Raw genomic sequence first — 12,559 nt, 5'->3', positions numbered from 1 at the left:
TTTGTCCTTTGCGCCGCCTCCATCTTCTCACGGCGAATTCATTACTCTGCAGCGCCTCGGGATTTGCTGAATAATGAAGAACTTTAATCTCATCTGTTGTGTGATGCCCGCACATGGCCAGGCTTGAAAACGTGGCCGAGAGAGGCATTTGCCACTCGAGCGGTGGCTGTTTCACCAGGGAAAAGTGTTGTTAGGAGTGTTCTCTCATAGAGGGGGTGGGGGGTGGGTGGGTGTTTAATACTCAAAGTAAAAAGCAACAAGGTAGGGAAGGAGTGCAAAACAGCATCATCTTGAACCAGGGGCATTGATACAATCAGGCCGATATTGAACTTGATTCAGTCCTTCCAATCAGAGTCAGCCACAGCCTGATTTTTGTACGCCTCTGTCAGAATATCCTGAATAATTGAGGTGTGAGGTGTGTGGAGTGTTTTTAAAAAAAAAATTATGATGCTTTTAACTCATTTACTGTCACAAATTCTAAAAACTATATATCACTGTTAAAGTCACTGTTCTGCTTGTTTCTTTTCACAAAAAGCTCATTTTCTCTGCTTTTGGGACAGAAGTTGGTGCTTTTGTTGAAACCAGACAACGTTCTCCTGCTTGTCGCGATAGAATGGAAAAACGCTACAAACATTTCTGGTGAAAGTAGGTGCAGTGTTTATAGTTTCACGGAACATAATATTGTGTGGGTCCTGACAGATCAGCCGCGGGGCACATTTTCATTACCAAATTCCTTGTCCAGTGTGAAGAATAAATGTTTATTCACCTATTGTTTAAGTTACTGTAATGAGGTGTTTGGTAACAAAAAAACATGCTTACAGTATCACTCTTATTTATAGCAAACGAGAATTTGAAATTTTGGTAGCGATTTTGGCAAGCATCATGAAAGTTGCTATCTTTGATTTGCTTTTGCGGGCCACAAAAAATTATGTGGCGGGTAAGATCTGGCCCCCGGGCCTTGAGTTTGACACCTCTGCTCTAAAACATACTGACAGGAAACGGATTAAAAACGGTTACTGTAAAGTTTATAGTATACTATGTCCTTGTGTGTGATTGTACTAAATCAAAGTACACATATACAGTACTGCTAATGCAGCTGGGTTTGAGCATTTTTTTCCACCTTCTGATCAATGCCAGCTGAGATTCGGCTCCAGATCCTCACAATCAGGAGAAACAGTCAAAAATGAATAATTTGCTTTAAGGTGTTCTCAGTAATCACAAAAGTAATAGTAAAACTAATAACAACATACGGTAGGTAGGACATTCCAAAACACAATAAAAAAAAAACTGAGCAATGAAACCGCAAATAACTTGAATGACTGGAATCATTCGATCCCTGGTGGATATCCATTCTGTATTATTCAGTTACTTGTTGAGTTTGACGCGGTTCACACGGCAACAATAATCCCTGCCCCCCCCCCACCCCCCTCCCTTACCACTGCAAACTACAACTCTCTCCCTTCAGCGCAGCCATAAAAGCTTCCAACGGCAACCAGATGGGAGGCGCGGCAGCCGAACTGGTGTCCCGGGTTCAGTGTGGGAGTTAAACTGACTAATTCTGCTTCTAAAGTTGCTCTCGTGGGAGGTGGACCAGTTAGAGATGGCAGCTCTGCTAACCCACCTGCTGCTCTTGTAAGGGCGCTGCTAGCCAGATGGCCAGGTAGCGCTCTCCCCGTCTCTCACACCAGGGAGGCCAATAGAGAACAACTAACATGCCCCAATTAAACACTTTATGGGCCTAAATGTGTGAGTGCAAGCTGTCTAGCGTGACTGAGTCATTATCACATTGGATCAAGTCACTGCTCTCAATTCCGGGGCACACATAGCAAACTATCTATTGGACGATGTAGAGACTTCAATGAGTCTACAGCCTGGTACACACAAAGGTGATTTGGGCTGTTTTTGTTATAAATTAGGGGTTAGGTTCAGCAACAGGTGCATTTTGCTTTCTAAAAGGTCATAGCTGTAAATTACAACACATGGTCAAATCCAATGCCGATTTGACCACGTGTTGTAATGTGCACTCTTTTGTGGGTCATACAAAAAACAAACAAAAAGATTAACTCCCTCAAAAACTTGATGTGCTTGAAATAGTCAACATCCACAATACGTTTTGGGACACAGAAAGCCATCTCAGATTAAAATGTTGATCAGTGTGACTGAATGTCATCCGCTGTAATCCTGCTTTTTACACCTACATAAAGCTACATCTGCCAGTTCATTTTATGATACATCTTTGGGCCTGATTATTGATGTATATTTTGAGATAAATGTGTTCATTTGGAAAAAAAAACTGTCTACTGTAAACTCAGAGAGAGATAGGAACACTATTTTAATACTTTTGCGTTATGTATTGCTAGCTCAATGTGTTGAAAGTTGTTTGTATTATTCTAAAAGTGTGTCTAAAGACCTTAAAACGATATAAAAACAATTCTTAGAGAGCATTTAAATTATTTCTATATCACAGATTTCATTGAGTGGTCTGAAGCATAACCCCCGCCATACTGGAGGGAGGGGGGGCGCGTTGTAATTACAGTACTTGTATCTTTTTCAGAAAGTAGGAGGGCTACCTTTACTTGTACTTGAGCCTTTTAGCTACTCGACCCTCATCTGCTCGCAGCCCTGAACAGGACGAGCAAAAGAAACTAAGTGACCGATTGAAGGACTTCTCAAAATCACATAAATGCTTTACAAGACAAGTACAGAATGCAAAGCAGTGGAAAACAAGAACTTGTAACAGTGTGGGCGGGATACGAAAAAATGCAAAGCAGTGAAACAAGCTCATAAAATACACAGCCGCCATTAACTGGCCAGATAGACCCCAATTAAATCTTTCTTGATCATTTTGGCTCAAGGACAACTTCTCCCGTTAATCACTTCCATCATCTCTCATCGTTGCAATTTCTTGTTAACTCTGTCCTGATGAACAGAACACAGACGCACGCACAATCTCAGACATCAATTGCGCTTAGGATACAATTGATACAATTTTTCTTGTCATGTTTTATTGATCTGACCGGCGTGCACTCGATGTGACACCAATCAGATTTTTTTTTTTACACTCATACCTTGTTCCAAACAGCGATCCAGCCATTTTCAAGAGGCTCAAGGCTGAGCTGGAGTTGATCTCAAGTGATTTTGGGAGAGAAGCAGACCCTGGACTGGTCGCTTGCCAACAAAGGGCACATGTCGACAAACAACTGATCACATTCACACCTACTGTATAGAAAAATTTGAATCCTCAATGACTAACATGCATTTGAACCAATGTGGTTCGTGAATGGGATTGCAGCGTTACTTGCTAAGCAATCACTTGTACCGCGCAGTCGCCCGATAACATAACCTATTCACTGTAGTAACTGCTGTTCCTGAAAGGGTTAAATATAAAGTATGTCTTCTCTGTATGGATCGAAACAGTCATGACAAATGAAACGCACACTGCAGTCTTTGCCCATCCTTTAAGAATAAATGTGTGCAAGGAGCCACTCTGCTTTTTCTATCTGCACCCCTGCACCCCCCCTGTTCATACAAGCAGAAACAAGCAAGTCTAGAAGAGTCGTGATGCCCATTTCAATGAAAGGAGGGGGGCGGAGGAGTTGGGAAAAAGGGAGGCGTGCAAAGCAGTGAGGGAGAATGATGCACAAGTTGCAGTTGTGGAGAAATATGAAAGGCTCACAGGGAGACTGAGGATGCACATCTTCAACATTGATTGCCAACAGGCATTTTTATGACTGGGATTATGTCAAACTGGAAATATTTATGTTGGATCACAACTCAAGTAGCCATTTGATGCCTGCTCTGCAAGATGGGAATTATGGGATGTATTGGGCCAAGTTAGCATGTGACAAAAAAAAAAAAGTCAACCCTAGTGTGTACCTTTTATGCCCTATGGGGGGTGAAAAATAGAAATCGTTCTCAGACACAGGTTGGCAACCTAAAATGTCATTTTGGATGGAAAAAAACCCCCAAAAATATGTCTAGAGCCACAAAAACTTAATGAAGACAACACATGCTATATGTATCCATATTAGCCTACTATCAAAATGACTACAAATACACAATGAGCCTTCATGATTATTTTTTTTCCCTGTAGAGCAGTGGTGCCCAACCTTCTTTGACCAAAGACCTACTTTTCGATCAACCAGTTACCGCACACGCATGTCATAATGAGCAACAGCCCTAACGGCACCAAAGATAATCGAGGCATGGGATGCACTTTTGAGTGTTAGCTATCGTAGCTCACGTGTGCCGTTTTAATATGCTTCTCTCGGCTCTCCACATTCCCATTCTTTCGATACACGGTGAATTGTACATGAAACAGTTTTTTTTGTTTTTTTAACAGCCACCTAGCTAGCATCCCGTCCTGCTAATAGGAACGTGTGTCACAGGCTATGACTCAAATCCTCATTGACATTTAATTCTAGACATTTTTACAGCATTGAAAAACATTTAGAATGGTTTGTCCTCCTACTGAATCCATATTAAAACCAGAAATATATTTCCCTCCATAGTTTTCCATTTTCGAAAAAGCTCCAGGGAGCCACTATGGCGGCGCTAAAGAGCCGCAGGTTGCCGACCCATTCTAGGCTATACAATACCCAGGTGACAAGTCAAAGGCAGTGTGCCAAGAATGCTTCACCATCCATCTGCTCCAAACAAAATTTTAACACATTCCACTGTGTGCATAAAAGGGGTTCCATTCGTGCCTTTGCACAGCACGTCAAGACCGTGACCTTCACATTAGCAATGCGACAAAGCATGCTGCAACAGAGCGCTTTATTACAAGCCTTTAAGAAAGGCTTGTTCCTTTATTAAAAGTCATGATCGGTTTTGGGTAGGTGGTCATCATTTCCATTTTTTCAGAGGACCAGGGGAGAGGCCCCTCATTGGGGCCATGATCACCTGGCTGCTAGAAACCACATCATGGCTTGGAGACCTGTGGGCTGCACTCACTGATTTACCTGAAATTTTTGAAAGTAAACAAATGCCAAGATTAATGATTGCAGTAGAGACATCTTTCAAAGTTGGAAGCGATGACTCACGAGGTTTGTGAAGGCACGATTGGTCACAGGAGTTTGTGCTGCTGGGATGGCACACTGCTGTGTTGCAGTGGATGAAAATCTGAAAAGTCACATTGTGTATACAGTCAAGCAGCAAAAAATAAATACAGTACATAAATAAAAAATGGATTTCTGATGGGATAGCTCAATTAATGTTGACAGTCAATTTTGGGCCTGCTGGCTTGCCCATTACATTTGAAACTGGTGTGCTGGAGGGAAATACCCAGCGTAATTGCATCTTGAGCAATGTCTCCTACCTACGGATTAGCCTCAGGAGGGTAACATGCATACTGACAATCGGGTCAGATTAGAGCATTTTCCAGCAAAAGAGGCCCGATTATCAGATGCCCAAAAGATAATCTAAGGCAGGGGTCACCAAGGCACCAGGTAGCCTGTGAGGACCACACCAATAGCCCGCCAGTGCTAGGATTGTGACTTTTCCCTAGTAGAAATTATGATTTAAAAATGCAAACAGTGGCAGTATTGTGAGACATCTTTAAGATGATCAGAGCCTGAAAATTTAAATACATCATTATTAAAAATGACACATTCTGTTTTTAAATGTAATTTTTAAAGATGTTATTTTCCAGACTTTCATAATTTGGTAGCCCTTCACACAATTAGTACAAATGAAGTAGCTCTCACTCTCAAACAGGTTGGTGACCCCTGATCTAAGTCACGAGTCACTCATGTACCAGATTAGCTTAATATAAAAATATATAAATACATTTTTATGAAGCTACTGACTAAACTTTGCTCACATGTATGATTAAAGTCAGCAAATTACTGATGATGAAACTTCTAAAAAAAAATTGTAATGTGGTTGATTAAGTCTGAGCCAAATGTAAATGTCCTTCAATATTGCTATAGCAAATTGTAGAAAGATCGACAGACTGCAATATGAATTGGATGTTGACCAGAACATAAAAAAAAAATAAATTAAAAAAATGTGATCAAAATCAGCCAAGGCCTAATTATCGGATGTTACGCCAACTTAGTTGATGCTTTTGCCAGACACAAATGGAGCAAACTAAGGTCAACACATTTCACAAGTCACAATGACAAGAAGCATTTGCCACCATGATCTGTTACAATTTGCCTTTGACTAACTAGTGCTTTACTATATAGTCAAGTGTTTTGGTGAGGTTTTGACAGTACCCTGTCCCTCTGGGGACTGAAGTAGTTTGGCTCCACAAAGGCAAACATCTTGAAGATGAAACGCTTGTAGTGTGTTGGGTACTGTATTGTGGAGGACTCCTGCACGGGCACCACAACGGTCTGGTAGCGATCGTCACTGAAGGGACATCTGCAATCAACAAGAGTGAGTCTTCAAGGCTAGAAGCGAAATTTGGTGGTATACGAGAACCATAAAAAGCCATCAGACATGCTTGCAAAAAAAGAAAAAGTTAGCTTTTACCCATCAACCAGAAGATCCCACTGAGGGATGTCGTTAGGATTGGGAGTGGTGGTGGCCCAGCAGTGCTCCAAATTCAAAACGATGTTGGGATCAGACCTGTCGAGGATGCGGACCTCAACATACACCGGTTGCTTCAGAACTTTGGTGACTGGGTAGTCTGCTGCAGTGTAGAAGGAGTTGTACGCCGCCTCTTCTGCAGGGCGAGCATCACTTAGAGGCGTGCAAAGTGCCGTTGTTGCAAGACGGGGCACTGCGATACGCACCTTCAACGCAACCCTTTGAGAAACACTCGCCATTGCCCAGTCTGAGCTCCACCCTGAGGGGTCCGCCGGCAGCCACTGGCATAGGTGAAGGAAGGTTGTTGACCTCCATGACCAACGCTTCCACACCCGTGCTTGAATATCTACACTGGAACAGCAACCTGGGGAAAGACAACACCAGTGACTGTTACTGTATGGAAAACTAAGTCTGCTGGCACTTGCTTGGCTTAACTAGAACACCATTTTATATCGTTCTACTTGTATTTTCAAAACCAGTCTATGTAGAATTTCAGAATGAGCATTTTAACTTTTGATCAATGAGACTGTCATCTTAGACCACTTATGGGCCAGCTGGCATTGAATTTATTCAGTATTTCTGATCAACACTTTTTCCTGTATGCGGTCCAGCCTATGTACTACAAATTCTGGTTTGAGATGACTTTGGGAGTGTATTAACACCATTGTCAATCAAAAGCGCATTATTTTACTCTGTGCCCAAATGAGACGACACAAATTTCAAAATAGTCTTTAGTTTTCCTAGCACAATTTGATTAATTTTTAAGTCAAACTTAAAAGCTTGCATAATACCGCATTTACCATGCATTATAATTTATAGCCATGATATCTCATTAAAAAAAAAGTTGCCAAGACAAACTCTCGAAATACATTATAGAAATCTAATGTGCTGGGGCAAACAAAAAGTTAAAACATTTGACCTGTGTTATTGAGATGCATCCTGTTTCGTCCACATCGGAACAGATCAATCAATTAGCAAAATATATATTTGCATCTGTATCACTGATGTTTGTATGGTGGTGTGCTGAGAGATTTTAACTTGAAACGTCCCTTGGCTCAGTTAAAGGTTGAAGTCGCCACCAAAACTTTGAATGCAAGGCACATTCTAAGCACCTCAATGACAGATCTTAATCTCAACCACTCACTCAAAATGACTGTCCCTGGTGATGGTACCACGGGGTCCAATTCCCACTTCATACGATGACGACATGTGGTTCTCGTAGACCACAAAGCCGTCTTCCTCCTGCAATAAATTGTGATTTAAAAAAAAAAAGAACAGGCTTGCAAATTTCCTTGATTGCCGTTAGACTAGCGTGTAGTTTCAGTCGACAAAGCTAAGCTCTGACAGTTTTTCGAAGGGCACCCACCCACCTTGACCATCGTGCCACACAGGGTCATGGGGAACTGAAAGATAGCGAACGCGGGGGTGGTGTCGACCGCACTGCAAGTGGGGTCGTTCATTTCCAGCAGGCTGACCGAAGTCACATCCACCGTGGGCAACGTGGCGTCACGAGCCACCACCACGACAAATTGGCCATCTCTTGTACACTGCACAATCACTGACAAAATTAAAAAAAAAAAATGTTGATGGTGCAACTGCCCAATATTTAAACTTAAAACCAGTTTATATTAAGAAAAAAAAATGTTTGGAGATTGTCATTCATTCAGGTTATGCAATTAAAAGCTTGAATCAATACAATTTGTTACAGTGCATAATAGGTAAGCGTGTAATCGGCTGTTGAACTACTGTAAAGTATGGCACGAAATTGTGGTTCAGTTTTCCTGGCGCAACTGTTAATAGCAAATTATGTGTGTAGTTATTTTTCTGTTGCACTCACCTTGTTTGAATGCATTTTTAATCAAAAAATAAATTAAAAAAAAAAGATCTTCAAGTGCCGCCAATGCTATTAAACATTTAGAATGAATATATGGTTTGTTTGGGGTTTTTTTTTTTTACATCTTGCAAGAGACTCCCCAATACCAAGACTGACAACATTGAACACGTTCCCAAATTCAGAATTTTGCTGATTAACTGAAAAAAAATAAAATCAAGATTTCAAAGCCCTAGAATACAAATCAGAATGAGGCATCTGTGATTCTGCTGAACTGATCAAGTACTTTTTTTTTTTTTAATGGACCCACCACTGGCCTGATTGCATGTTTTGTTACACCAACTATCATGAAATATTGCTGCCTCAAAATATTCATTCCACACAAATGCCCTATATTCCTTACTACACATTTTAATTCGAGTGTTCATTCTGTTCCTTATTTTTCGCAAGCACGTGGAAGGACAAATTACAGTTTAACACCAACTTTAAAAAAATAAATGAATAAAATTAGATGTCTATTGCGCAAGTTTTCCCAGTGATACCAACCTTTTCAAAACAGGATAAAGATTAGTGCCAGATGGCTAGAAATTGTTTCACCAGTTAAAGAGTCATAATTTAACTTAAGAAGCGCAAGAAATACTCATCACCTGCGTTTCAAGAGACCCACCAGATCATGCTTGTCTCATGCGAGACCGTTAAGCTTTGAAATTTAAAAATCGCACACATAGCAACAGACCGTCAAGCTACCTGCTTTGCCATAGTAGCACTGCTGTCCATTGTGACAACAGTTGATGACTTCACATTGCTCTCTGGTGATGTCGGGGCTGCCACACTGGATCATCTCGTCGTGCTCCACATTGCATTTGTCATCACGAGGGACCACCGTCTGCTTCTGCGGCAGCAATGCAGGAGGCACGATGTTGTTGTGGTGGTTCTTCCAAGCCTCCAGCCAGTGCTGGGCTGCAGCGTCACCGGCCAGAAGTCCCACAATCACCAGCAAAACGCCAACCAGGCTCCTCGAATGCTCCATGACGGTGCTCAAGAGTGCAGGGACAACATGCACAAAGTCAAAAGCAGGTTTTATACTTGATGGATGGCAGCAGAGTCGGTTGAGGGTTCCGCCTCTTGTTTTCAGGTGTTAATTGAATGCCAGCCATGTGGACTTAATCAGCTGGGAGCCGACAGCTGGAACGCATCGGTTGGGGGGCAGTTTGCGAAAGCTGCGTTCAAAACAAGTGGATTTATTTTTATGATCTTAAGATCATCGAGGTTGTTTTTTTTTGTGTTTGAGTGCAGTGACTATTTGTCAATCTCCTTTTTTTTTGTTGTTGATGTTGACGTTCTTCCTTTAAAAGCTGTTGCCAGTCATTCATTGATGACATCATAAAATGTAAACCTTTTAAAAATATACTAATTTTACATGTTCTTATTAGTCAGTCCAAGATTGTCCTCAGTGATTATCCTGAAGTATGGGGTGTGTTTGGAGTGCTTTTTCAGCAGTTTGGTGTCGTTGTTGAATGGTCATTTTTATGCAAGAGAACCCTTTGCACTTAAAAAAATAAATAAAAATACAGGATGTGGTTATTTTGTTGTTTGCTTCAAACCCTTTATTGTTGGTTTGGGATAGTTGATCTTTTATACCAGCATTGAAAAATTAAGAGAATGCATTTTGTCCATATTTAAAATCACATTTTTGCAAAAGTGTGTGGTCCAACATGGCCTCAGAGGTGCACTGATGAAAAATTGTGGCTCCCTCCAGCATTTAAGTAAGCATTCCGATTATCGGGCCTACCTATTTTGACCCCAATTCCCCCTTTGGTCAAAAGTCAGCAAATGGCGGATTGCCAAATGTCTTTGTTATATGATCTTAAGTGAGGATCCTGCAATGTGGGGTGTGTTAAAACATTTTTTTTTCTCCACGATTTGCAGACAAAATGTTCAGGGTCAAATATTGAAAATGTCAAACCTGTTCAATATGTACGATTGCAAATACTTTGGTGTGTGGTCAATACCAAGTTCGAAAGCATGTAGAATCACATTCATTAAAAAAAAAATTTTGGGGGGACTTTTTGGATTATTAATTGAATTGGTAGTGATATGGGGTGGAGTAAATAAATATTCAAGGGAAATGACTATTAGTTATGTGGGCCAGGTGTTTCCCCCTGTGTTAATATATGTGTAAAACCTTTGTGACACATCCAGATGTATGGGCGGTACACTCAGGAGCTGGGTGTCTACGCCAAGGCGGAAGCGGCCCGCCTACGGGAAGGCGGCGTGCGGAACGGCGGAGGTCTGCGGCGGAACACGAGCGTCCGAAGTCGTGCCGCAGATCTGCAGGAGTACCAGAGGGACCCGTGTGCAAAGTGCCAGTGTGAGTGCTTTTCTATTTTGTTCCTTTGACCTTTCCTTTCACTGTCGTTCTTTAGAAGGCCAAGGCAATGTATGCCATTTATATCATTCGGAGTCTTGTATTTGCTGTAGTTACTTTCTGTAGTCATTTTCCCCCTAAATTAGGTCAATTGAAATGACATGGCTATAAATTACAACACATGGTAAAATCCATATCGCGCAAACTTGTCGAAGTCCAACTTAAAAACAAAAAAATTCTGAAGTGATAGAAAAAAAGTAAAATCGTGAAATCAGCATCAAAAATACACTTAGGGACACAAAAAGCCATCTCTGATTAGAATTTGCTAATGATCAGTGTTATTGCAATTTATTTGAATAAGTAATTGCTTGAATATTTACAGTCAAATTCATTATGAATAATAGAGTGGAAAATGGGAATTAATTATTTTTTTAAATCATGCATTTTATTAAATTGCTGAATTCAATATAATTAAATGAACTATAAGAACAAAAATTTTAGAAATCATAATAGATAATATTAGTATTAAAATAGATTATTTCTCAGAGTCAGTTAAAATCGTTTCATGTGTTTCATTGGATGTAAAACATGAGCAATTATGCTATGGTGTGCTAATTTATCTAGCTTTGGCGCTAGCTAGCCACCTGTCTGTCTGTCTGTCTGTCTGTTGTCTGTGTGTCTGTCTATCTATCTCTCTATCTATCCACTCCACTGTTTTGAAGTGCAGCATTCAATCATGGCAATCACGATGTGTTTCCCTCACACATATTCGTCAATTTGCCCTTGTGCCCAGTGATCTGATTAAAGCTGATGGATAGACCGTGACACAGTTGAAAGCACCTTTAAAGTCATCCTCGTTCAATTTTTATGGGGACCGTTTAAAACCTTCGCAAAATGGCCAATCGCTGATTTGTGTTCTGGCCACTTGTTTGATTGAAGATGAAGAGGCTTTTTGTTTTGTTTTTTTGACCAGTCATTCCCTACCACTGATCAGGTGCGCGACAGAAATCATCCAGGTTCACCTATTTGGTTGGAAAAATAACTTATAATGTACTACACATCATTTATCTTTGTTCAACTCTACATACCAGTGACGTAGTGAAAGGCAGAGCAATTACAAACTCTTCCACTAGATGGCAGAAGGTACAATTAACCTTTGTTTAAATTCATAGAACAGATTAATAGTTTGGTGTTCAACTCAACAAGCCCAGATTTCCCAATAAGCACGTTTGTGAATAAATTGAGACGAGGTCATCATTATTATTTATTCCCCGCAAAAAATAACCAATGAGCATTTTACTAAGCTGTTGGGTAGGTAAAAGTTGAGTAAATTCCACAGTGGGAGTTGTAGTGCTTCCTTCTCGTGTGTGTGTGTGTGTGTGTGTGTGTGTGTGTGTGTGTGTGTGTGTGTGTGTGTGTGTGTGTGTGCGTGGGGGGGTTGAACTACATTTGTGTGTTTTTGATGATGAGTAACCAGAGCTGTAGCTTTTTGGACGACAGCAGCCTACGCATGCAGCAAAAAGGCGATGGGGTTTTTTTTCATTTTCTTTTTTTTTTTTCTTTTTTTTTTGTGGGCCAAAGCTTAAAACAAGTCCCGAATCCTTTTGTGTGCTTTTGCGTTTTTAAAATTGAAGCATTCAGGCTTTCTGAGACTTCTCTAACTGCAATCAGTGTCTCTTCTTTGCATTCTGTGGTGCAGCTTGATTCATTTGTAGTAATTGTTGTTCATGCTAACTTTAGGTATGTCATATTTTTGTGAACTTTTCTCCTGGCATTAGCCCGAGAATACCAATAATGGTGAGCGTTCATTTTTTTTTTTTTTTTTT

The 12,559-nt window shown here is 40.7% G+C and overlaps 1 protein-coding gene across 1 annotated transcript; it reads right to left on the bottom strand.

The window, feature by feature from the left end:
• Window positions 1-4,757: 4,757 nt before the first annotated feature.
• LOC109521137 (zona pellucida sperm-binding protein 4-like) lies at window positions 4,758-9,494 on the bottom strand (the record flags this gene model as incomplete). The annotated part of the gene is made up of 8 exons (XM_019878800.1): window positions 4,758-4,961; window positions 5,043-5,121; window positions 6,219-6,366; window positions 6,478-6,670; window positions 6,741-6,898; window positions 7,679-7,776; window positions 7,905-8,092; window positions 9,113-9,494. Coding segments are annotated over 8 exons (1,362 nt in total), but the record flags the coding sequence as incomplete, so codon positions are not given.
• Between the last annotated feature and the right edge of the window lie 3,065 nt (window positions 9,495-12,559).

Source organism: Hippocampus comes, unplaced genomic scaffold (assembly GCF_001891065.2).
Source record: "Hippocampus comes isolate QL1 unplaced genomic scaffold, H_comes_QL1_v1.1 scaffold85, whole genome shotgun sequence".
Lineage (NCBI taxonomy): Eukaryota > Metazoa > Chordata > Actinopteri > Syngnathiformes > Syngnathidae > Hippocampus > Hippocampus comes.
The sequence above is the reverse complement of the archived record's forward strand: the minus strand, read 5'-3'. Positions and strand labels throughout refer to the sequence as shown.